General features: G+C 36.6%; 1 protein-coding gene across 6 annotated transcripts in view; it reads right to left on the bottom strand.

Moving 5' to 3' along the window:
• Positions 1-27292, bottom strand: part of RNF13 (ring finger protein 13) — a 160798-nt gene that overhangs the window by 60682 nt on the left and 72824 nt on the right. For 4 of the 6 annotated variants that reach the window (XM_086674518.1, XM_025913353.2, XM_086674520.1 and 1 more), the window contains 2 exons: positions 7234-7321; positions 133-223 (listed from right to left, as the gene is read on the bottom strand). In XM_086674518.1, coding sequence (XP_086530644.1) covers positions 133-223; positions 7234-7321 — 179 coding nt within the window. Of the gene's footprint in view, positions 1-132; positions 224-7223; positions 7322-27292 lie in introns of all 6 variants that reach the window. The other 2 variants (XM_086674521.1, XM_025913355.2) reach the window with 1 other exon arrangement.

Raw genomic sequence — 27292 nt, 5'->3', positions numbered from 1 at the left:
CTTAAGAGAGAACTTAATTTAGCACAATAGAGTTCATTTTAAAACACAACCTTGGTTATAACTAACATAGTTCTACCCTAATATAAAGGAGAATTTTAAGCTACATGATTATTTTTCATATCCATTACTTACCCTTTTTCATATGTGAATTCATCTTTCAGGGAATTAGCTGATGATTCCCCAATAAAGACAGATGGAATGTCAATTTTCTTTAGCACATCAACTGTATAAAATAATAATAAAATTATTCTTAAAAGCCCATACTCAGTGTACAATCAACTTTACTTTCTTCATAATAGCAGCAAACATAACTGGAAACAATTACAATAAATTCAAATCGGTTGATTTTCCTGATTGCAGATTTATACCATCATCAATCTCAGTGGTTGAGAAATACTGTTACATTTGCAATAACAAAAGCTAACATTCTGCATACATACATTACCTACTACCTCAATAGTCCCATGATGATTGGGATAATCATTTTTAATATTTCCTTTCAATTTATTCCTCTTTAGACACAATTAACTCTTAGAAAAGGAAGAAAATATTTTAAGTTTTGTTTCCACAAATAACTTAATTCCTAAATGAAAAAGTAAAAAAGCTTTTTTTACATACCCATTCCCAGGAGAGGTATAGGCCAAAAAATGTAAGAAAAGACCACTTTACAAAAGTCTCAAAAATGACACCACACATCTATGACTTTCCAGAGTGAAGGGCTGACAGGAGTTGAGAAAGGGCATAAAATAGGAAAGCTGGGTAAATTTCTACTTCCTCCTAAGCCTGGAGTTCATTGGAAAGCTTTGTTTTGTTTGGTGTCTTAACAAACTGGACTCATACCTATATTGCAAAACCAAAATCAAATGCCAACGGAAGAGAAGTTTGAAAAATTACCCATTACTCAGGAAGATCCTCTTAAAGTTACAATAGAAAAAGAAGTCTTATTTTTAGCTGTGAGTTAATTTAACAAATATGGCTTTAGAGAAAGTCCATTTGTTTCCATTACATTTTCACAATAACTTTGTTCTACATTTCCTTTAAAAAACACACACACACATTTGTTATTTATTTTCAAAAGGGGGGGGAGGACACCAGAAGAAAACCAAAACCAACTATAATCCTTCCCACCTGAAGACAAAGGTTCTATTTGAAGTAATAAACAGTTCTATAAGTTTCAACAAGTACATTTTTCACTCCTAGATTATTGTTTTATGCAAATATAGTCATTCACTCCACACATTCCCATTCTCTCTCTCTCTCTCTCTCTCTCTTTCACATACACATATCCATATAAGCCCCAGGAGGGTAGGAACCTAAATGGTTGATAAAGGAATATTTAATCACTATTTTTATATCAGTGGGATCAATAAAAATTTTATTTTTTTGTATCAATGGGATCATATAATAATGGAAAAAAGTATAAGCTCTTTTTCACTCAATGATACACCTCAGATATCCTGTCATGTCAATAATTATTAGAAGTGATATAACTTCTTTGAGTTATCATATCTAAAGAGATGTAAAAAGTTCCTCCTTTTAGTCGGAAGAAGAGGGGAAATGTATGCAAATATGAATAGCCATCTTGGAGACTTTGCAACATTACTCATCTACAGAAAACAAAACCAAACATGTTCTAGTTCACAAAATACTTTTAAAAACACTAAATTTTAATTATAATCCACAAAACAATCCTGAAGTATACGTTGCAGATAGTATTATCATGGTATCATAGACAAATGATAATTTAAATGGCCGGCCCCAACCTCTCCAGATTCATATATCCAATTGCCTGTTCAATATCTCCACTTGATTAGCTAATAGGTGTTTCAAACAATGTTTCTCAAACAGAACTCTCAAAGTCTCTTTCCTTTCAATCAGCTCTACTCCTACCTAGTCCTTTTCATCTGGGTAAACAACATTTGGTATTCACCTAGTTTCTCAGGCTGAGCATCTTGGAATCATTCTTGACTCCTCCCTTTCCTTATTCCTTCTATCAAATCCTATCAACTTCAAAATATATCCATAATTCTATCACCTCTTATCAGTCACTTCTAATACTCCAGATCACCATCACCTCTGGCAACATTCTGACTGGTCTCTTCCTAGGCACTCCTGCCCATCTTTCACCTTCAATCTGTTCTCCAAAGAGATCCAAAGTGATCCTTTTAAAATAAAAGATCAGGGGCTGAATGGCTCAGTGTCCGACTTAGGCTTACCTCATGATCTCAGGGCTGGTAGCTGGTGAGCCTGCATCAGGCTCTGTGCTGACAACTCAGTCTGGAGTCTGCTTCAGATTCTGTGTCTTTCTGTGCCCCTCCCCTGCTCATGCACTGTCTCTGTCTCTGTCTCGGTCTCTCTCCCCTGACTCTCTCTCTAATACAAGTAAACACACATACACACATAAATAATTTTTTAAATTCCTTATGAAGTAAAAGATCACTTCAAACCTCTGTTTAAAAGGTACACAGAACAAATTCCGAAGTTCTATAAATACCCCCTCTCTAACCTCATCCTCTGCCACTCTCTCTGCCTTGTTCACTCTACTCCAGCCAAGGTGGCTTTCTGCCACATCTTGAAAACACCAAAGATGCTTTATCTTTGAAGCTTTGCATTTTCTTGCTGTTCCCTTTCCTTGGAACACTGCTCCAGAAATCTGCATGGCTCAGCCTCTCACGGTAGACCTAATTCAAATGTCAAAGCCTCATAGAAGCCTTCTCTGACCACCCTATCTAAAACGGCCACTCTCCTCTAGTCCTTGCCGTGCTACATCCCTTCAGCCTGAGAGGATTTTCTTTAAAGCACTTATCACTACTTGACATGCAGCATATCTCTTTGATTTTGTGTTCATTTCCTCTCTCCCACCCTAGAATGTAACAACAGCAGTAATGATAACAGCTGAATAACCATTAAAGGATTATTATTTTGCTGCTATTATATAATTTATAATGAATATACAATAATATAATTATTAGGTAATAGCTAAGTAACCACTACATGATTGCTAAAAAGCAGGAGTCTTCTAGATGGTTTATACATCTGAATTCATTCAATCTTCAACAACAACCCAATGAGTGAAGTACTGTTATCATTCCCATTTTACAGATCAAAGAAGTGAGGGACAGAGATGTAAAGTAACATACACAAGATTGCATAGCTAGAAGGCAGTCCAGCTGCAATTCAAACCCTGGCAGGCAGTACCCAGAAGCCACACTGTTAAATGCTGCATTCTGCTACATCAATGAAAGATATGAGAGCAGAGCCTTCAACTGAATTATTCCCTGCTGTAGTCACAGTGCCTAAAACAATACCTGAGGAGTACACTGTCAAAAACTACTTGTTGAAGGAAGACAGTAAGGAAAAGAGGAGAAGAAACAAACTCGGACATATTGATAACTTGCCCTGGTAAAATAATTAGGAATTTTCATACCCAAGACTCAAACTTGGGGCTCTACCTCCTAACCTAGGCTCTTGCAACTCTGCCATGGCATGGGTTTTCTCATACGCCTGCTTTTATATGATCTTCACTACCTTGTCAGGTCAAATAAGAATTAAAATTATTCACACTTTTACAGAGGAAAGTAAAGGGCTTAAAAGGTTAAGTTAACTTTCCCAAAGGCACAGGCTAGTTCACGTATCAACTAACCTAGAAGAATAAATCCCGCTTCTGTGATTGGGTGTTTTCCCCATCACATTCTGCCTCCTCCTAACAGTGACAAATGTATTGGCTCCACTGAGCGAACCCATCCTATGTTCTAGCTGAAATAAAAACAAATTCTTTGTGTGAAATGTCTGTATCAAGGGGCTTTTAAAACTTCCTTTTGTTTTTAGATACTAGAATGTCTGCTCTTAGGAGAACATGTGCAATATTCTTTGTGGCTACAGACTAAGCCTTTAAAATTTTTTTTTTTTCAACGTTTATTTATTTTTGGGACAGAGAGAGACAGAGCATGAACGGGCGAGGGGCAGAGAGAGAGGGAGACACAGAATCGGAAACAGGCTCCAGGCTCCGAGCCATCAGCCCAGAGCCCGACGCGGGGCCCGAACTCACGGACCGCGAGATCGCGACCTGGCTGAAGTCGGACGCTTAACCGACTGCGCCACCCAGGCGCCCCCAGACTAAGCCTTTAAAAGGGGGGACAGATACATATCCTCTTTTTTTTGGTAACATTTATTTATTTTTGAGAGACAGAGCACAAGTTGGGGAGGGGCAGAAAGAGAGAGGGAGACACGGAATCCGAAGCAGGCTCCAGGCTCTGAACTGTCAGTCAGCACAGAACCCGATGTGGGGCTCAAACCCATGAACCACAAGATCGTGACCTGAGCCCAAGCTGGATGCTTAACCAACTGATATATGTCCTTTTTAATGAATCCGTGCTTTCCTTTCCTCTACTAAGTAATAGCAAAGATGAAAGTGGTAAAGGTCTTTTTTACAACATTTGTTTTTGGATATATGAAATGTCCAAAACACACATTCCCAAGGATGGAGCAAAATAAATTCAAGCAATAAAGTCAAGAACCAAAATTCTGACCAATCTTTGATATATAATAGCTCAGGTGGAACATTTCCATGGCAACAGCAAGATTACTTGGTTATGTGCTACTTTTAACATTTAGCACATTTTTCCTTAGGAACTGGCATGATTACCACAAAAAAGTTTACGGTAGTACAAAGGGAAAAACAGGTGTTATCAGTTAAGCATCCAACTTCGGCTCAGGTCATGATCTCACAGTTCCTGAGTTGGAGCCCCGCGACGGCCTCTGTGCTGACAGCTCAGAGCTTGGAGCCTGTTTTGGATTCTGTGTCTCCCTCTCTCTCTTTCTCTGCCCCTCCCTGTCTCACAATGTCTCTTTCTCAAAAATAAATAAATATTTTTAAAAAATTAATAAAAAAAAAAAGAAAACCTGTAAAAAGACTAAATAGTTTACAAATATTAATCTGTTTAACCCAAACAAGACCTTAAGCAGGTCTTCAGGACTCATGAACACTAGGCTCAGGACTTTAGCAAAACACACAAAGAGTAAGTCCCTTGCTCAAAGCTATACAGCTAATACAAATGGAAGCTTCATGATGTGAATTTAAATTCATACCTATTTCTGGAGTATTTATGCTTTACATTTTGCTAGCAAAATATACAGGTAACAAAAGCTACTGACCTGGTTTTTGTTTTTTGTTTTGTTTTGTTTTGTTTAAGGAGAAGAAAGTTATGTCAAATCTGCAGTGCCAACAGTTTATTTGGTAAGTAAAATACCTTCATCAATTCCTTTAATTCTCAAGCAGTGACTATCAAATGTTTTGTGAAATGCTAGAACCTCTTAAGAGTTCTTCATGCATTATAATGATTTAATCAGCTAGGATATTAAATAATAATTTTAAATATATATGGAAATACCAAAATATATACCAAGTTTTACTTTTTTTCCTAATGTTTACTTATTTTTGAGACAGAGATTGACAGAGCATTAGTAGTGGAGGCACAGGGAGAGAGGTAGACACAGAATCCGAAGTAGGCTCCAGGCTCTGAGCTATCAGCACAGAGCCCAACGCAAGGCTCAAACTCATGAACCATGAGATCCTAACCTGAGCCGAAGTTGGACGCTCAACTGACTGAGCTACCCACATGCCCCACCAAGTTTTACTTTCTAGAAATTGTAGCTTTTGCCTCAGATTACCAGGGGTAAGAAGGAAGAGGGTTCTACTCAAACAATAACAACAAATACTATCTTAAGCTATAAAAATATTTTTTAGTCAAGGACTCCAAAATACTTCCTATTAAGGATCTAATTATTTAAAGTCTTAAAGATATTCCAACGTAGGATATCAGTCCATAGCTTTATGTCTGCTCTTTGCTCCAAGCTCTTTCTTGCATATGAGACTCAATGGCACTTAGTAGCCAGAGGTATTATGGTTATGTGCTAGAAGAAAAACAAAAATAAAATACTTAATCATGAATGTTGGCAGTGTGTTTTGGGTTTTGAACCCAATTTCCAATGTGTATGTGGGGGCTCTTCCCCACACCATCAAACAACTCAACTCAATTCTGACATTATCTACCTGGAGATAGCATCTGATTCCACAGGTTAAAGATTTAGTCTCACAAAAAGCCCCCACCCATTCAGACACCAGTTGTAAGTCCAGATTATCATCTGTGCTTTTGATCTACCGATTAGAGGTTCCAGTGACAACCCCCTCCTTGGGTCTAATGAATTTGTTAGAGTGCCTCATGGAGCCCAGAGAAATTATCTACTTACTAGATAGCAGTTTATTATGAAAGAATGTAATTCAGGAAGAGCCACATGGAAGAAATGCATAGGGCAAGGTTTGTGAGAAGGGTACACTCTTCCAGGCATGGAACTCTCCCCAAATCTCCACATGTTTACCAACCTAGATGCTCTCTGAACCCTGTCGTTTTGGGTTTTATGGAGGCTTCATTACACAGACATGACTGATTAAACCATTGGCCACTGGAGATCTATTCAACCTCCAGTCCCTTGCCTCTCCCCAGAGGTCAGAGAGATGGGACTGAGAGCTCCAATTCTCTCATCAAATGGTTGGTTTTCCAGCCTACCAGGCACCTTCCTTAGGTGGAGTCCAAAAGTCATGTCATTAACATAACAAAAGATAATTTTATCACTCTCACCAAATTAAGTGAAAGCATACAGCTTAAAAATCTCAGATTAAAGCCAGTTATTTGGTTAAAATTGGCTCATTTTCCCTACAAGATAATATTTAGTCGAGAATAAGGGAAAACATTCCTATTTTGAATAAAAAGCTATAGGCATGTCACTGTATATTAAGAAACTAATAACCAACTGGTGTAAGAAAGCTTAAGTATGTAGCTTTGAAATTTTATAAGAATGTAGCAGCTACTTAGTATATCCACTTAATATTGTGAATCTCTAAATAAATCACAAAAATTCTTCTATGGAAGCCTTAACTCAGCATGTTTATCTCTATTTAAAGCTTTGGTTTTCCTTTGGTTTTTGCCAAAATATCAACACATCTTCTACAATGAAACACAAAGGTAAAAGAAAAAGAAACAACTATTTGGAAAAAAACAAGTCAAGTTCACTTCAATATGAATAAAATTGTCCCAACAGGGTTAAGATGAGAGTTACCTTTCTGATAGAAAAGAAATTTGCTTTTTAAACAGAAAATGTGAAGAAAAAAATCTTAAGTTTTAGTTTCAAAAGATCTGTCAAACAGGAGAGAAGAAAAGTGATACCTGTACTTACTGTCGTTGGATCCCATGCTAATGAGGTCATCAGAGTCAACATTGTGAACTATGGCTGCTTTGTATCCTGCTCTCTGTGCATTTAAAACCTGCAGGTCAGAAAAACAATCATGATATGAGGAAGAGAGTGCATTGTCACACAGTCACTCAACTTCAACATAAATTAGCAAGTCTGTACCATGTGTCTAGGACTAGATTATGTATATATGTAATGGATCTCAAATATGTTCTTGAAATAGAACATGTTTTACAATTGATTATCAATGACTTTAGACATCTTGACTTCGTTAATGGCACTAAATGAATGAGAAACAAATAAAAAACAGAGATACAAGCTCAAATACTAGAAAGATCCAAAGCAATAAACATGTCTAGTGCTAATACCTAGAGACTTGCTATGCTCAGGCTCAAGAGTCATCAGCCCTTGAGCATTGAAATTGACCTCTGCTGCTTACTAGTGGGATAAACTTGGACAAATTATTTTTCCTCATGTGGATTAATCAGAATAATTTTATCCTACCACTGAAAAAAAAAATCCAACCAATCTTCAGGAGATAAGATTGCCTTGAGGAATCAATATTTTATTCATCTTTACAGCCTCTATAGCAACTGCAAAATAGCCTCACAGAATAGGCACTCACTAAACATTACTTGAATGAGTAAATGTATAAAATATACGCTCTAATTAATAGCCCACATTATAACATTACAAACACAAGAGAGGAAATTAGGCAGAGCTCTTTTTTTTTAAGCTTATTTATTTATTTTGAGACAGAGAGAGGGAGGGAGGGAGGGAGAATGCGCACTCGTGAGCAGACGAAGAGCAGAGAGGCAGAGAGAGAATCCCAAGCAGACACCATGCTGTCAGCACAGAGCCTAAAGCAGGGGTTCAATCCCAAGAACCATGAGATCATGACCTGACCTAACTCAAGAGTCTGAGCCATCTTAGTACCCCAAGCAGAGACAGTTTAAGAAACTAATTAAAATAGCATAAATAGTTCACCCCACACAGTAGTACTGCTCTAACATTAGGAATACAGCAAGAAAATTAACCAGCCAACAAAACTGTTGCAAGGAATGTTCTGTAGTCCTGCAAGAAAATGTCAATAATAAGAAAGGTTTTTTTTTTTTTGTTTATGTGTCCATTTTTAAGCAGTTTTTGTTACCTAGCTAAAATTGAGAAAATGCTAGCTTTAAAGCTTCTTCCCCATAGATACTGCTGCTGTTTCAAGGGGAAAGAAAAATACTCTTAAGAAAGATTATTAGTTTCTAAATCTTATTTCTTATTTGCTACTTATATATTAATCTATTATTCATTCATTATATTACCATAGCAGGCAAGACTTCATGTAGATTTCACTTAAACAAAAGTAGAGTTGGCTGGGGTTACTATTAGTTTATTTGATGCTTTAATGACCATTTTAACTGTTCCCCAAAAGCTAACCAAGTAACTGAGGAGAAATGTTTCTTGCACACATCCAAGAACAACTGTTCCCAGAGATACAATTTAAGAAATATAACATTCATATCAAAAGCTGTTCTCTTCTAATAAAAAAACAAGTTTGGCTTTCTTTTTAAAGCCAATTAATGCACACAGTCATTGAAATTACATGTATTAGCTTGTTTCTCTGCAAAATATATATTTGTGAGCAAAGATACAACATGATAGGACACACAGAAAAGAGGTCTCAGGAGCCATAATAAAGAGTAAAAAAGGGGGCGCCTGGGTGGCTCAGTCGGTTGAGCATCTGACTTCGGTTCAGGTTATGATCTCCCTGTTCATGCATGGGTTTGAGCCCTGCATCGGGTTCTGCACTGGCAGCGTGGAGCCTCCTTGGGATTCTCTCTCTCTCCCTCTCTCTCTGCCCCTCCCTCCTCAATAAATAAATAAACATTAAAAAAAAAAATAAAGCTTCTCTGTTAAAAAAAAAAAAAAGAGTAAAAAAAGTTGAACTCAGTAAGTATTTGAGTTCACATAATAAAACTACATTAAGGAACTGTGTGACACAATGCAGAACTCAAAAGGTGAATCAGAAACCATCACTATCCTCAAAGAGATCTCAATACTCATGGATATCCAAACAGGTCAAGTACTTTCTTGCCTCTCTATCTGCTCACACTATTATCTCTGCTAGGAATAAGGTTTTGTCTTCTGAACCAGGCCTTAAAATTCCGTGATCTCCATGAAGCCTGCCTGTTCAATGCCCTATTCTGCATGTTTTTTTTCAAGCACCCACATAATTCCTCCCCTCTTAGAGTATTTATATAAATTTTTTTACATTTTTCTTAAAGATCTTATATAGTGCCTTACATTATATTTACATATACATGTGCTATCCCATTTTGGAAAAAACCCTTCATGGGGTCCTTAAATTTCCCGCAGTTGTCTGTGTGAACTTTTGTGGTAAGAAGGGACAAAGCAATCATCAATTTTACAAAAGGTTTTCTGACCCCCAAATTGTTAAGAACCACCAAAATAAATTATTGGATTTACAACAATCTGCTACATGTATAACTAAATCTAGTCATTAGGTTCTTAAAATTCCATGGAGCAAATGAGGAGAAACGTTTCTTTCACACATTCAAAATGCAATTGTTTCCATAAATACAGTATTATATCATTATCAAAAGCTGTTCTCTGCTAACAAAATAATAAAATTCCTGAAACAGAAAACTTAGAAAACCACTGAAATGCGGAGGAATTTTGAACGTACAAGTGTGAATTCCAAAAAATAGAAACATGTTTCCCCAAGGCTTTTGTTATTGTTTTTATTTATCTCTAAAATAAAGTATTAAAATTAAATCAAGAAACATATTACATATGGAACCAACAGACTTATGAATACAAACAAAGAAAATACATCCATGTTTATGAACCTCAAAACTCATGCGTCAGTCAAGTTAAATTACATTTTTAACTAAGCAGCAGCTGGTATTTTTAAGAACACAAGGCAAAAATAAAACCTAAATCATTTAGTAAACATGCGCAAAGTTTCACATTCATAAAATGCAACCTCAAACACATGGTGTCAGATGGAGGCAAAGAACTCAAAGATTCATGAATAAAAAGCATGCACGGTGAACAAACCTAAATTCCAAGAGACATCAAAACTGAGAATTTCAGTCAAAAGCCTTCTGAATTGTATTGCCAATCTGCCTTTTTAAAAAGACTGATTGATCAGAGCTATTAAGCTGAAATTGTGATGAATACTGTAAATATTTTACATCCAATCAACAAACTAGCTGCAACTAAATTATGATGCCCAGGTGGCACCTACCCAAGAGTTTTGAAGAAATATGGACTGCTGACTTGTTATTATAAGTAGCCAGTATGTCAGAAGATAGCAGACTGCCAATGGAAGAGCCTTCAATAAGACAGGTTCTAAAAAAGGAACCCTGGAGGGGCACCTGGGTGGCTCGGTTGGTTAAGCGTCCATCTTTTGATTTCAGTTCAGGTTACGGTCTCACAGCTCATGAGAGTGAGCTGCATGTCAGGCTCTGCACTGACAGCGTGGAACCTGCTAGGGATTCTCTCTCTCCCTCCCACTCTGCCCCCCAACCCCACTCTCAAAATAAATAAATAAGAGGAACCCTGGAAATGACACAATAGTCCATCTTATTTCCAGACTGGACAAATTCGTAATACTGACACTAATAAAATAAGAATTGAAGAAGAATTGTAAGAAGAAGAAGAAGAATTGTAAGAAGAATTGATTGAGCTGTCAAGATTGTAAGTAGAGATCTTTTATGGGACACAAAGGCATGAGAAGTTGGGGGAAACTGTTGATGGAATACACATAACAAGCTGCAGAGCAAAAGCTTTAATGAATAAAGGAAACCTCTATATGCTAGTGCTTTATATATACTATCTCTAATACCTAACACAACTCTACATAGTATTTTGGAAATGAGGAAAAATAGGTAAATGAAACTGCCCTAAGATCACATTTAGGCAGAGCTGAGATGTGAATACACTTTTATCTGATTACACAGAGAAGCATGGGATTTCCAATGATTCAGGAGGAGAAACAGAACAATTAATCTCACTTAACATTTTACAAATGTCTGGGAAAAGGAAGTAAACTGAGAAAGCATCAAGACTCAGACACCATGATTGTAAAATCTTGTGGGCCAAATAAAAAAGTGCTAAAATATTGTAACAGAGTTTGTGGAAACATAGAGGGGAAAAAGGTGTAGGCTGAAACACCTATGGCAGATTTTATGGGACTGTATGACACTTTAATAAAGAGAGAAGATTTGAGCTAACAGTAGAAAAGAGTTGGGGTAAATTTCTCATATGAAAGAAAAGAAAAATAACAGAAGTCAGGATCTAGCAAAGCCTGTTAAAAACAAAACAAAATAAAACACAGAGTTGACATTACTAAACAAAGAAGAATGTCACTGAAAGGAAGAGCAGCAGAGGAGTTAAAATTATAAACTCTTGGAATGAGACTACCAGGCTTCAAATTCTGACTCTGTCATATGCAAGCTGTACAAACTTAGACAACCAAGCACTTAAATAGTGCTTAAACAGCACCTGGCACATATTAAATAAGTGCTGGTTATGATTATTGTCATTGCTATTGATTTTTACTGTTGCTCTAGGAGACTCAGAGGTGAGGAGAGAGAGAAAAAAAGGGGACAGATTGTGTAGTACCTTAAAGACCATTCAGAAAAACAGATAAGGGTCTACTCTGTCAAGGGTTTACATAAGGCAAGTGAATAAGGGGTTGACATGGCTAAGGCAGTATTTTAGAACAATTTGGTATACTGAGATTGATCTGGAAAGGAAAAACTGAAGACTCAGGGCTGCTATGACAAGGCAGAATAATAGAATGATGGAAATGGTATGAAAGAAAATAGAATGATGGCAATGATATGAAAGAATGCTATCTTTTATTCTTCTTCATAAACTAATTTTTGAACCTAGGAAACTTGGGGGACGCACTTAACCAAAAATGGGAAAGCTGAGAAGTGCAGGTTGTTTTCGTAAGGACAAAGAAAGGAATGACTCTGAGCACACTAAATCTGAGAGGTAGCAAGGTTTCTATATATAGAATTTTTTCTAGGTAGATAAAACAGATTAAGATGAGATAAAAACTTAAAGATTTTCAACATTAATTCACTCATTCATTCAACAAATATTTGAAATAAATCTACCCACCTGGTGTTAAAAATAATTACCCTATCAAAATAACACCAGCATTCTTCACAAAGCTACAACAAATAATCCTAAAATTTGTATGGAACCAGATAAGACTCTGAATAGCCAGAGCAATCTTGAAAAATAAACCCAAAGCAGGAGGCATCACAATCCCGGACTTCAAGCTGTAATCATCAAGACAGTATGGTACTGGCATAAGAACAGACACTCAGATCAATGGAACAGAATAGAGAACCCAGAAATGGACCCACAAACCTATGGCCAACTAATCTTTGACAAAACAGGAAGGAATATCCAATGGAATAAAGACAGTCTCTTCAGCAAGTGGTGATGGGAAAACTGGACAGTGATATGCAGAAGAATGAACCGGGACCACTTTCTTAACCGTACACAAAAATAAACTCAAAATGGATGAAAGACCTAAATGTAAGACAGGAAGCCATCAAAATCCTCAAGGAGAAAGCAGGCAAAAACCTCTTTGATCTTGGCTGCAGCAACTTCTTACTCAACACGTCTCTGGAGGCAAGGGAAACAAAAGCAAAAATGAACTACTGGGACCTCATCAAAATAAAAATCTTCTGCACAGCAAAGGAAACAATCAGCAAAACTAAAAGGCAACCAGCAGAATAGGAGAAGATATTTGCACAACATATCAGATCAAGGGTTAGTAGCCAAAATCTATAAAGAACTTACCAAACTCAACACCCAAAAAACAAATAATCCAGTGAAGAAATGGACAAAAGGCATGAAAAGACACTTCTTCACAGAAGACATCCAGCTGGCCAACCGACACATGAAAAAATGCTCAACATCACTCATCATCAGGAAAATACAAATCAAAACCACCATGAGATACCACCTCACACCTGTCAGAATGGCTAACATTAACAATTCAGGCAACAACAGATGTTGGCTAGGATGTGGAGAAAGAGGATCTCTTTTGCCCTGCTGGTGGGAATGCAAGCTGGTGCAGCCACTCTGGAAAACAGTATGGAGGTTCCTCAAAAAATTAAAAATAGAACTATCCTATGACCCAGCAATTGCACTACTGGGTATTTATCCAAGGGATACAGGTGTGCTGTTCTGAAGGGACATGTGCACCCCAATATTTATAGCAGCACTATCAACAATAGTCAAAGTATAGGAAGAGCCCAAATGTCCATCAATGGATGAATGGATAAAGAACATGTGGTACATATATACAATGGAGTATTACTTGGCAATCAAAAAGAATGAAATCTTGGCATTTGCAACTACGTGGATGGAACTGGAGGGTATTATGCTAAGTGAAATTAGTCAGAGAAAGACAAATATCATATGACTTCATTCATATGAGACAAAACAGATGAACATAAGGGAAGGGAAGCAAAAATAATATAAAAACAGGAAGGGGGACAAAACATAAGAGACTCTTAAATATGGAGAAAAACCAGAGGGTTACTGGAGAGGTTGTGGGAGGGGGGATGGGCTAAATGGGTAGGGGGCATTAGGGAATCTACTCCTAAAATCATTGTTGCACTATATGCTAACTAATTTGGATGTAAATTAAAATAGTAAAATTAAAAAATTAAAAAATTAAATAGACTTGTAATAAAACGTAACCCATTCATAGTTTTACATTTCCTACAGTCTTCAAACCCCTTTAACATCTATACGTGAACTAAGTGTACTTTGTTTTTCCTCTTAGAGGAGATACTACAAAGACGCAGACCTGTGTATATCTCTAAGCTATATACCTGCAAGAATTGTAAAAATTCAACAGAGCTGACTTTCCTTCATGGGAAAGGACCTTGAAAAGAACTCAATTATTGTATCAGACAGCAGTCCAGATGGTCATGTAAAACAAGAGACACTTGTAACAACAGTATTTTTTTTATCTGAAATGCATTTCAAATAAAAGACTCAAGTCTTTATCTGAATTATAGTATTCTTTTTGCATGAAGAATAATTTGTAACACTTGAACAACAGGGAGAAGGTGAGCTCAAAACCAAGATTACTTCAGAAAGACAGGTAATATTCCATGAATACCATACACTTACCTCATTGTAGCTGCCCAGTGTTTCTGAGAACATCTGCCTTCAAGTGATGGGCAAAAGATATTTGATTCAAAATGGTAGTCAATTTTAAATATATTCTCTAATTTTTGTGATAAAACCTTAAGTTTAGTTGATTATTTCAACATTTTATTCTAAATGTAAAAAGGTGATTTATTTTAACTCGGAAGCCGAAAGAATGTACTGAAATATGTCAGAGTGAGTAATTCATTCAGAATAAAAATATGATTTAGAGGGAAATTTCCGGGATGTTACAATTTTATTTACTAAAACAAGCAAAGTGATAATAGAAATTTTAAAAGATGCAATAAATATAGGGAAAATTCTACTCTCCTGGCTTGGGTATAAATATAAAAAATATATCTATCTCGAGATGCATTGTAAGTGCTTGACTACTAGGAAGAGAATGCCTAAATTTTCTTGAACTTCCATTTAATCATGTGGTACCTTCAGTGACTTTAAAGCATCTTTTATTTTCCTTTGGCTCTCAATTTACTTTCCTGCCCAAGAATGAACTTGAGTTCACATTTTAAATAGATACTTTAAAATATTTCTACATTGATAGTGTTGTCTACAAAAAAAATAATTAACATCATATTTTCTGGTGAAACACTAAATGTCTTCTGAGTAACAGCAGCAAGGGAAAGATATTCACTTACACCACATCTATTCAGCATTGTACCGAAAGTCTGGCCAATGAAATAAGGAAGGTGGAGGGCACAGGGCAGAGTGGGGGTGGAGAAGAGAGAAGAAAAGTGATTACAAAGATCACAAAGGAAGGTGCTCTTAATTTGCAAACTGATATAATCAACCTGATGAATTAATAAAAGGCTACAAGAGGGAACAACTGAGTTTAGAATTCTATATCCAGCTTAAACTCTTCCTTCAAAAATAAAGATGAAATTAAGATATTTCCAGATCAACAAAAACAGAGAATTGGTGTCAGTAGACCTACAAGAAATATTTTAAAAACTCCTTCAGGCTGAGATGAATGAAGAGTAGTCAATAATTTGAATCTACAGGGGCACCTGGGTGGCTCAGTCGGTTAAGCATCCGACTTTGGCTCAGGTCATGATCTCACAGCTTGTGAGTTTGAGCCTCGCATCAGGCTCTGTGCTGACAGCTCAGAGCCTGGAGCCTGATTGGGATTCTGTGTCTCCCTCTCTCTCTGTCCCTCCCCTGCTCACATGCTGTCTCTCTCTCTCAAAAATAAATAAATATTAAAAGAAAAATTTTTTAATAAAAAAAATAATTTGAATCTACACAAAATAAACAGCATCAGTAAATGTAACTACGTAGGTAATATGAAAGCAGTATAAAGACATTTTTATTTGTAACTCTTTTCTTCTCCTATTTGCTTTAGAAGACAGCTGCTAAGAGAAATAATGTCTTAATGGACTTATATAAAGATACAATTTATATGACAATAATAGTACAATAGCATGATAGAGGAGGTAGGGAATAAAGGTATATTGGACCAAAATTTTTATATACTATTTAAACTGACTTAGTATTAATCTGAACTACATTGTTTTAATTTAAAATGTTAACTGCAATACCAGGACAATCACTATGAAAATAATTTAAAAATATATAGAAGAAACAATAAGGAACTTAATAAGGTATGCTAGAAAAATACCCATTTAACACAAAAGAAGGCAGGAATTGAAAAAATAAAAAAGACATGAGTGAGAGAAAACAAATTAAGTGGCAGAGGTAAATCCTATTTTATAAGTAGTTACATTAAAGGTAAACAGACTGAATATTCCAATAAAACACCAGAGAATGACAGAATGGATTAAAAAACATGTTCCATCTATGTGCTTTCTATAAGAAAATCAAACTTTAAACAATTCAAGGACACATATAGGTTAAAAATGAAAGGAAAAAGATATATCGTGCAAACAGTACAAAACTTAAAGATAAAAATTCTTATTAAGACAAAGACATTTTATAATGTTTTCCATCAGGAAGATACAGGCGCTATAAAAGTATATACACCTAAATACAGAGTTCCAAAATATACGAAGCAGAAACAGAGAAAAGTCAAGGGAGAAACACACAATTCAACAATAATAGTTGGAGACGTCAGTGCCCCACTCTTTCTAATGGATAGAAGAACTAGTCAGAAGATAACAAAGAAATGGAAGACTTGAACAAAACTATAAACCAGCTACACCTTACAGACCTCTATAAAACATTCTACTCAACAATAAACATTCTTCTCAAGTGCATATTCTCCAGGGTAGACCAGATGTTAGGCCATTAAATAATCTTCAATAACTTTAAAAGTACTAAAATCATACAAAGTTCTCCAAACACAATGAAGTTAGAAATCAATATTAGACGGAAATTTGAGAAATTCCCAAATATGTCAAAATTAGACAACACAGCCTGAATAACCCATGAGTCAAAAAAGAAATCACCAGGGAAATTGTAAAATACTTTGAGATGATGAAAACAAAACATATCAAAACTTATGCAATGCAGCTAACACTGTGCATTTGACAAAATCAACACACTTTCATGATAAAAACCCTCAATAAATATCAAAACAGTATGGTACTGGCACAAAAATAGACACATAGATCAATGGAAAAAAATAGAAAGCCCAGAAATAAACCCCACACTTAGATGGCCAATTAATCTACAACAAAGGAGGCAAGAATATACAATGGGAAAAAGATGGTCTCTTTAACAAATGGTGTTGGGAAAATGGTCAACTACATGCAAAAGAATGAATATGGACTACTTCTTACACCATCCACAAAAATAAACTCAAAATGGATTAAAAATCTAAATGTGAGACCTGAAACCACAGAACTCCTAGAAACAAACATAGGCAGTCATCTCTGACATTGGCCTTAGTGACATTTTCCTAGATATGTCTCCTCAGACAAGGGAAACAAAAGCAAAAATAAACTACTGGGACTACACCAAAATAAAAAGCTTTTGCAGAGTAAAACAAATCATTAACAAAACAAAAAGGCAACCTACTGAGTGGGAGAAGATATTTGCAAATGATTTATCTGGTAAGAGGTTAATATCCAAAATATACAAAGTATACAACTCAACACCAAAATATCTGTTGATGAGGATGTGGAGAAAAAGGAACCCTAGGTTACCGCTGGTGGGAATATAAATTAGTGCAGCCACTGTGGAAAGCAGTATAGAGGTTCCTCAAAAATTAAAAATAGAAATACCCCATAACCCAGTAATTCTACTACCAGTATTTACCTAAACAAAACAAAAACACTAATTCAAAAAGATATATGCACCCCATGTTTACTGCTGCATTATTTACAATACCCAAGACATAGAAGCAACTTAAGCGTCCACTGATAGAAGAATGGATAAAGAAAATGTGGTGGATGTGCGCGCGCACACACACACACACACACACACACACACACACACACACACACAATGTAGGATTACTCAGTCATAAAAAAGAATGAGATCTTGCCATCTGTGGGACAATATGGATGGACCTAGAGGTATTATGCTAAGGGAAATAAGTCAGACAAAGGCAAATACCAAAAGATTTCATTTATGTGTGAAATCTAAAAACCAAAACAAAGCAGAAACGGCGCAAGTGCAGACAGCAAACTGGGGTTGCCAGAGGGGAAGAGGATGAGGGCAAAAAGGGGTGAAGGGGAGTGACAGGTACCAACTTCCAGTTACGGAAAAAAAAAAAGTCACAGGGATGAAAAGTAGAGCACAGGGAATACAGTCGATGGTATTGTAATACCATTGTATGGTGACAGACGGTAGCTATGCTTGTGGTGAGTATAGTGTAACACATAGAGTTGTTAAATCATCATGTTGTACACCTGAAACTAATGTAACATTATGTGTTAACTACACTTCAATTAAAGAAAATGGAAGAAAAAGGATAATCTTCAACAAATGGTGCTGGAACAATTAAACATCCATATGCAAAAAAATGAAATAAAAAACAATTTTGATGTATCCCTTGTACCAAATTCAAATGACAACTAAAAATGAACCACTTAGACCTAAATCTAAAACATTAAAACTACAAAATTCCTAGAAGAAAATATAAGGGGAAACCTTTGTGACCTTAGGAAGGCAAATTTTTTTTTTATATATAACACCAAAAGTACATTCATAAAAAGAGAATTAGGTTTCATCAATATTAAGAATTTCTTCTCTTCAAAAGGCATGTCAGGAAAAAAACAAGCCATAGGCCAGAAGAAAATGTTTGTACTATGCATATCTGATAAAAACAAAAAACTTGATTAACTTTTTAGAATTCATTTTGATGATTATTCTAGTAATGACAGCAAAAGACTAAAGAGACTCTCTACCAAGAAGGCACACTGGTGGCAAATACACATGTGAAAAGTGCTCAGAAAAAAACTGAAGTGCTCAGAAAAAAACTGATGAATGCATGAATGAATGAATGAATGAATGAATGAGTGAATGATGGGGTCTGGCTTTCCTGAAGGCATCTGCTACTTGATTAACTGTTTAGAATCCATTTTGATGATTACTCTAGTGATGACAGCAAGTGAAAGAATTCTAGTGCAAACATACATACGAAAGCAAGATAAAAATAAGTTGTAAATATCTCTATCTTAGGACCCTTCTAGTAGGACAAATCACTTTTAAAGTGTTGGCTACATTAGGATAAACACAGTAAAGTAGGGCTGCTTCTTATGGTATTTCTTAATAAAAGATGATGGTATCATGCCAAGTTCATCTGAGTCAAACAATTTGGGGGGAACCAATTTTATTTGGTCCGTATCCTCAGCTTTCTAAAGATCTGCCCTGATGCAGGGGTGGATTTTAGACTATTCAGTTAAGACTGCAAAAATGACAAATTCCATAAAAAGCTCTTATCTCAATTAGGCCTTTGATAGGTACTCAGGGAGTTCAAGATAATACTACTAGACAAAGAGAGTGCAGATGGACATCCATCAATGACTAACAAAAACATATGTCTCCACCTCACCACCTTGGCTATAGTAAGAGTTCCTGCTTTGTTTCAAGGCTAACAATTTATTTCCTCAGCTCTCCTCATTTGCGGAAAGTATCTAAGAATTAAAAGTTGCTATTATCTTCTTTTCATAAAGACTTTATTAGATGATCTTTGGAGGCCTCCGAGATTTTATGCTTCTCCCTTCACCTCTATTATCTCATATTTTAAATTTTGATTTGCAACCCATCTTATGGCAGAATAAAAATCTTCACTAGTCTCATTCAGACATTTTTTTCCTCTACTTGTCTTTTACTTTCTCCTGAAGTAGAGTAGAGGCTACTGACCTGTTCCTCAGCCAGTTCCAAAGCATATCAGTTTGTTTTAAACTGTTTAGGGAATTTAAACGGTGGTCAGACCCTTTGTATTTACTCATATGCTCTCAGTACTATCATGAGAGCATACTAAATAAAGTTCCAGGAGATGATCTGGCTACTGAATACAGCTTAGACTACGAGATGATAAAATTACATATACTCAGCGGAAGTTCATTCAGCAAGTTCCAAGAGTTTGGAGGTGGGGTCCTTACCACTGCTGCTCTTGGGAGAGCAGGTTAAGTCCAAAGTTGCATGGTAAAAGAGGCCATCCTCCAAAGATGGGGTCCTTAATGACTACTAGGTATCGAAGTTCAATAATTTAGTGACTTTGGTTCACTAGGAAGGATATAAGTTGTTGCACCACGAATTCTAGCTATTGGTGCACTGCCTATCAAAGCTGTAGACCTTAAAGTAAAGAGCAGGTGTGCACAAATTCCACTGGAAGCATCACCACACTTCATTCAGTTTCACTACAGGGAGGATGATCAGGTTAGGACATATGAATTAAAGGACATATCTTTTTAAGTACAATAAATGGAGAAAAATGTAAAGGAGCTAAATTTGGCTTCTGCTATTGGTAATAAGAAATAAGTTTCTTGGCCACACACATGCTAGCTAACCTTATCTCATGCTCTCACATATAGAAGTTTCCTGGAAGCGGGGCGCCTGGGTGGCGCAGTCGGTTAAGCGTCCGACTTCAGCCAGGTCACGATCTCGCGGTCCGTGAGTTCGAGCCCCGCGTCAGGCTCTGGGCTGATGGCTCAGAGCCTGGAGCCTGTTTCCGATTCTGTGTCTCCCTCTCTCTCTGCCCCTCCCCCGTTCATGTTCTGTCTCTCTCTGTCCCAAAAATAAATAAAAATGTTGAAAAAAAAATTAAAAAAAAAGAAGTTTCCTGGAAGTGAATTCCTAGTTCGCTGATTTGCAGCAATTAGAATTCAGCAGGCCCCATGGGCACTAGTTCACGTAGGATTTCTTCACTGCTGGTACGACGTTCAGCTCCCCTATCAGAAATGTGGAGATAATGCTAGAATCTATGAAACACCAATTCCTACTGTAGCCATTATGCTTAATATATGATAGCTGGAATTAAGTCTCCTGATTTTTTTGTAAACACTTCAGTGCTGGCATGAGGGCAGGCCTTGAAAAAGTAATGATCTCATCTTTTCATGATATTGTTCATATAAATGATACCACTGAATTTAAAAAAAAATTGACATAGAAGAACTTCCCCATCCTGATAAAGAACTTCTTGGTAAAAACTTTAATTATCAGAAAACTAAACCTGGTATCATCTAGAAAAACAGAGATCTGATAAAATAAACTGACATTTAGGATATTTTGAATGTAAAATTGTATGTTCCTTAAGGAAAGGAACTGCCTTATTTGTATATATTTCAAGCCTAGAAGAAGCTCTCTCACATAAATATTTGTTTAATCAAACTAAATCACAACCAAGGTAAAGGTCTATCCAGCCCTACCCAGCAAGACATACGCCACAAAAATAAAAGTTCCTTATCTCTGTGCTTAAGCAGAGATAAGTTCCCCTGGAAATATATGCCAAAAATTTTACTTCAGTCATCATGGATAAAAATGTTCCTAAAATATTTTGCATTTTCCCAACTTTCTCAGTAAAAGGTACCCAATATGATTTGACCTTTTCCAGTGACCTGGGGATCATTATGAAATATGCTTTCTCAAACCCCAGCTGGTTTTTCTCTTTAATGTTGTGTCAAATGTCACTTCCTCTCTCTCTGTACTCACTAGTAGTAGGCTACTAGTAGTCATTCCAGCCTTTCCCCACCCTTAATTCTTTTCGGTGGTACAGAAACAAAAAGGTAACCCTGATAAGTATTCAATTCTTAAAAAAAAAAAAAAAAAAAAAAAATCAAGTACATACAAGTTCCAAGAAAAATTGTCAAGAAAAGCATGTGGTTTTAATGCTGAAACGTTGTGACATATATTATGGTGATGCAAAGGCACGCTTCCTCTCTTATTTAAGGTTATATTTTAAGAGTGTTGACCTTTTGACAAATGGTAAATGTTTAGAATTGGAGATAAGTTGAATTTATTTGTTTCGTTAGAAAATATTTTTGGTAGGGCTGGTAAAATCTGTGTCCGCATGCAAAGCCATACTTGTTTCAAGTATAGCAGAAAACAGAAGCTAGAATCCTTGGGAACTTTAAAAATTAAAGATTTTATGTTACATTCCAGTAGCAGCATTTTATTTTAAACAAAATTTTTAATGTTTTTTTTTTATTTTTTAACATAATTTACTTTATTTTTTAATTTTTTTTTTAACATTTACCTATTTTTGAGAGACAGAGAGAGACAGAGCACAAGCAGGGGAGGGGCACAGAGAGAGGGAGACACAGAAACTGACGCAGGCTCCAGGCTCTGCTGATAGCACAGAGCCCGATGCGGGGCTTGAGCCCCTTGAACTGTGAGATCATGACCTGAGCTGAAGTCAGACACTTAACTGACTGAGCCACGCCGGTGCCTCTTTAATATAATTTATTGTCAAGTTAGCTAACTACAGTGTATACAGTGGGCTCTTTGATTCAGGAGTAGATTCCCGTAATTTATCACTTACATACAACACCCAGTGCTCATCCCAATAAGCGCCCTCCTCAATGCCCATCTCCCATTTTCCCTTGCCTTCCACTCCCCATCAACCTTCAGGTTGTTTTCTGTATTTAAGAGTCTCTTATGTTTTTGCCTCCCTCTCTGTAACTATTTTTTTCTCCTTCCCTTCCCCCATGGTCTTCTGTTAAGTTTCTCAAATTCCATATGTGAGTGAAAACATGTATCAGTCTTTCTCTGACTGACTTATTTCACTTAGCGTAATACCCTACAGTTCTAGCCATGTTGCTGCAAATGGTAGGATTTCATTCTTTTTTCATTGCTTAATAGTATTCCAGCGTGTGTGTGGGGGGGGGTACACACCACATCTTCTTTATCCATTCATCAATCGATGGACAGCTGGTCTCTTTCCATAATTTGGCTGTTACTAGCACTGCTATAAACATTTGGGTACCTGTGCCCCTATGAATCAGCACTCCTGTATCCTCTGGATAAATTCCTAATAGTGCTATTGTTGGGTCGTAGGGTAATTCTATTTTTTTTCTTAAATGTTTATTTATTTTTGAGAGAGAGAGCGAGAGAGAGGGAGAAGGAGAGAGAGAGAGAGAGAGAGAGAGAGAGAGAGAGAGAGAGAGAGAGGCAGGCAGTGTGAGCGGGGAAGGGACAGAAAGAGAGGGAAACACAGACTCCGAAGCAGGCTCCAGACTCTGAGCTGTCAGCACAGAGCCTGATGTGGGGCTTGAACCCATGAACCGTGAGATCATGACCCGAGCTGAAATTGGACACTTAACCGACAGCCACCCAGGCACCCCAAGGGTAATTCTATTTTTAATTTTGAGGAACCTCCACACTGTTTTCCAGAGTGGCTGTACCAGTTTGCATTCCCACCAACAGTGCAAGAGGGTTCCCCTTTGTCCACATCCTTGCCAACATCTGTTGTTTCCTGAGTTGTTAATTTTAGCCCCACTGGCAGCATTTTAAAGTCAATCTTTGTTTTGGTACATGCAAAAGCAATTTTTCAATATTGAGGGGAGTAAAAATTGTGGGTAGTAAAATAATTTAGCAGATTTAGGTGAACTTTTTTTTTTTAATAAAAAGAAATTTCATATACCTGAGTATTATAGGCAGTATAGGTGAATACTATTTCATCAAACTTTACTATAGGATATGTGTTGTTTATGTATCAGGGCATAAGCAAAAATAAATTTCTTATTGTGGATTTGGCTGTAATTTCTTATAGTCAAAATTTGAAACTGGAGTGCCTGGGTGGCCCAGTGGGTTAAATGATAGACTCTTGATTTCAGCTCAGGTCATGATCTCATGGTCCTGAGATCCAGGACCCACCTGCGTAGGGGCTCTGTGCTGAGTGTGATACATGCTTAAGATTCTCTCACCCTCTCCCTCTGCCCCTCCCCAACTCCCTTCATATGCATGTACTCCCTCTCTCAAAAAAAAAGTTTGAAACCTACTTATTATAATGAGTTCTTCATGTTCTGTACAATATCTGCAACAGAAAAGAAATTTGTGCTTTTCATTACAATATTATTCTGCAACACACCATCACCAAATGAAAGTCATTAGCTCATAGGTCTCTAAATTGTACTGCTTCCAATGAAGTTTTAATATTGTATCTGGGAAATGATTGGTACAATAAATTAAAACTAAAAAGAATCCTTTTTTTCTTAGAGACATTAAGAAAACCCAAAATAAACCATTATGTGCAGCTATTTCTAATGTTGCTACTAATTTAAAGATGCTTTTTCAAAAAAAAACTTCTAGGGAGGTGCCTGGGTGGCTCAGTCAGTTAAGCATCCAACTCTTGATTTGGGCTCAGGTCATGATCTCACAATCAGTGAGATCGAGCCCTGCACTGGGCTCTGCACTGTCAGTGAAAGCCTACTTGGGATCCTCTCTCCTTCCCTCTCTCTCTGCCCCTCCCCTGCTCTCTCTCACTCTCTCTCAAAATAAATAAATAAAATAAAATAAAAAACTTTTAGGGGTGCCTGGGTGGCTTAGTTGGTTGAGCGTCCAACTCTTGATTTCAGCTCAAGTTGTGATCTCGAGGTCCATGGATTTGAGCCCCACATGGGGCTCTGCAGTGGCAGTGTGGAGCCTGCTTGGGAGTCTCTCTCTCTGCCTCTACCCCACTCATGGGCATGTGCTCTCTCTCAAAATAAGTGAATATTTTAAAAATATAATAAAAATAAAATTAAAAATTAAAGATGTTACTTTGTAACAAACTTTACCAGTTAAAATTAACTACATCATTTAAAAGTTGCCTAATAAATTTTCAGAAGTGCAATTTAATAGAGGTATCCCATAAGTTTATGGATAACTATTCTCTAGTTACATATGCATATTAAAATGCATGTTAAAATGAAAAATCTGATCATAATTCATATTTTTTGGATACTGCTGGGATTCATATTCTAATCAAATCTTAATTATTTCTCATCCTAATGAGAAGCTCCCATTCAACCCACCCACCACTGTAAATAAAGCTTGTTGAAAGAACTTTTTGTTTTATAAAAAAAACAACTCTCTGAACTTGCTATCAGCCAACTAGGAATTCCCAAGTAGTGACAGACTTGTACTACAATTGAAATGTAACTGAGGGAACAGTTTTACAGTGAGCATTTTGGTGCTTAGCGCCACCCAGTGGCAGACCTCTGAGTATATGCCCTCCTTTACTGCTTGCTCATTTTGGTGTTCCAGGTATTGTAACAAAAAGCTCAGTACACAGAATTGCATAAAACACAGGCTCTCCTCCCAAGAAGCTGAAGTGAGAAAGTATCCAGGGTTTCTTTAGGCTAGAATCAAGCTAGGGAGAAATAATAATATATAGAAGAAAAAAAAAAAGAATCTACAGTAAAGAAAAAAGAAACGCACAGTACTTTGGGGGTTTGGTCTGGCCTTAGCAAAGAACTGTTTTCATCACAAGCTTTTTCAAATACAAGACAGAAAATGAGCAGCTTTAACAAGCAATCACTTTGTGGTACACTTAACATCACTTTATTAAAACATTTGAAATTACTATAAAAAATATTCCAAACAGGAAGCTCCCTCATGAAGATCAGATATCAGTATGAGTTAATATGATCGGGAGATGAAATAAAACCTAAAAAACAAAAAAATTACCGTGGAGCCTTTAATTAAGTTTGATTAATTAACATTAATTAACATCAGTAAGTAACATTTCTCTCTCAAACTTGAGTAGGGAGTACTCAGATATTCATTATCATAGCACACTATGTATGCATACATACGTTATGAATTCTTTTTCTGTGTATGCTAGTTTCAGAACACAAAAAGGTAAAAAGTCAAAACAAAAAAAGAAAACAATTTCTAACACACATCCTCGGTGGTTCTGGAACCTGGCCTCTTCCGACCATGCTGGCTAGACCCAGGGTGTTGGCAATTCTAGCGTAATCTGAAACAATTCGAGCTTCACTTTATGATCCAACCTCCATGAGACCTCTAAGGAAAATGTAGAAAATGCAGAAAACGTAGTCTAACTCTGCTTCCAAGTGCCAACTGAAAAAATTCTCTGGAAAACTCGTTTTCTTTTCTTTTAGAATTGCCAACACAAAGCAACAATAACTCAACCATCAGCCTGGTACAAACTACTCTTTCTCTCAACTTAGATGTCTAACACAGGAGAAAAAATTCTTTTCTCTAAAAGGGAAAGAGATGAGGTAAAGAAATTAATGGGAGACATAGAGAATAGAGATAGTTCTCGAAACTCGACCATGACCTTCCTTTTTCATCTAAAGAAGTAAGAAGAAATTAAGAAGCAGAATCTCCTTCTCAAATGATCAAAGCAATGCAGATGAGAATGGAGCAGCACCAGTGGCTCCAGATGAGAATGTAAAAACTTAATTCTACCTATAGAATAAAAATGCCTAGAGATGTTACAGCAGGGAACGATCAATAGTTGAAATAAGATCCAGAACCGTAGCAAGCAATCCCGCCAAGATCAAGTCCCATTCCAACCCCATTTTTTCCCACACGTTATTTTAGGATCACTACACCGTCATGTTGGGAAAAGCTACTCCACAGAAGGCGGTACTAGGGCTCTGATGATGTTTCACTCTCATTAAGAGGAGTTCATGGATATAATCCATCTTGCTCTCTTCCTCTAGATCCCAGCTTTCCTCCCTATCTAGACAGACTTGTGTATCTGAATAATCTGATTATCTTGACTTGGAAGCAAAAGAATGTGTGGGGAAGAGATTTGTAAATAAAGTAATGGGCATTACATGTTTCATTAGGTTAGGGTAAAGTAAATGTAATTTGCTATTTTTCAGTTTTCTTTCACTGAATATTACTTCCCTGGTAAAAGAAGAATATTTTATTGTTTTAATACTGTGTAAATGTTATAAAGGAAATATAAATGTATATAAAGGAAACTAATTATTAAAATGCAGATATTTTTATCAATTAAAGGGTAGAGGAAACAAATGAATAATTTAATGAACACACAAAGCTGTTTGAACCATATATAGGTAAAAATGTTTCCATACCCCAAATATCCTTGAAAACATTCCTTTTGTAGAGTCTGTTAAACATGATTCTGAAGTACATTAATAACAAATGCTATAAGTTACTTTGTAGGAAAATAGAAAAGAGTAGGAAAAAATTAAATAATAATATGAAGCAACTTGGAGATAATTTTGTTTAATTTCTACTCAAGGTCATATCTACTCGGTACTACAGAAATAAAAGTGAAATTGTGGGGGTGCCTGGGTAGCTCAGCCGGTTAAGCATCGGACTTTGGCTCAGGACATGATCTGCCGGTTTGTGAGTTGGAGCCTCGCGTCAGGCTCTGTGCTGACAGCTCGGAGCCTGGAGCCTGCTTCTGATTCTGTCTCCCTCTCTCACTGCCCCTCCCCCACTTGTGCTCTGTCTCTGTCTCTCAGAAATGAATAAACGTTAAAATTTT

The sequence above is a fragment of the Puma concolor genome, chromosome C2 (assembly GCF_028749965.1).
Source record: "Puma concolor isolate L17-30 chromosome C2, mPumCon1.1.hap2, whole genome shotgun sequence".
NCBI classification, from domain to species: Eukaryota; Metazoa; Chordata; class Mammalia; order Carnivora; family Felidae; genus Puma; species Puma concolor.
This window is presented reverse-complemented; position numbering and strand designations above follow the sequence as displayed.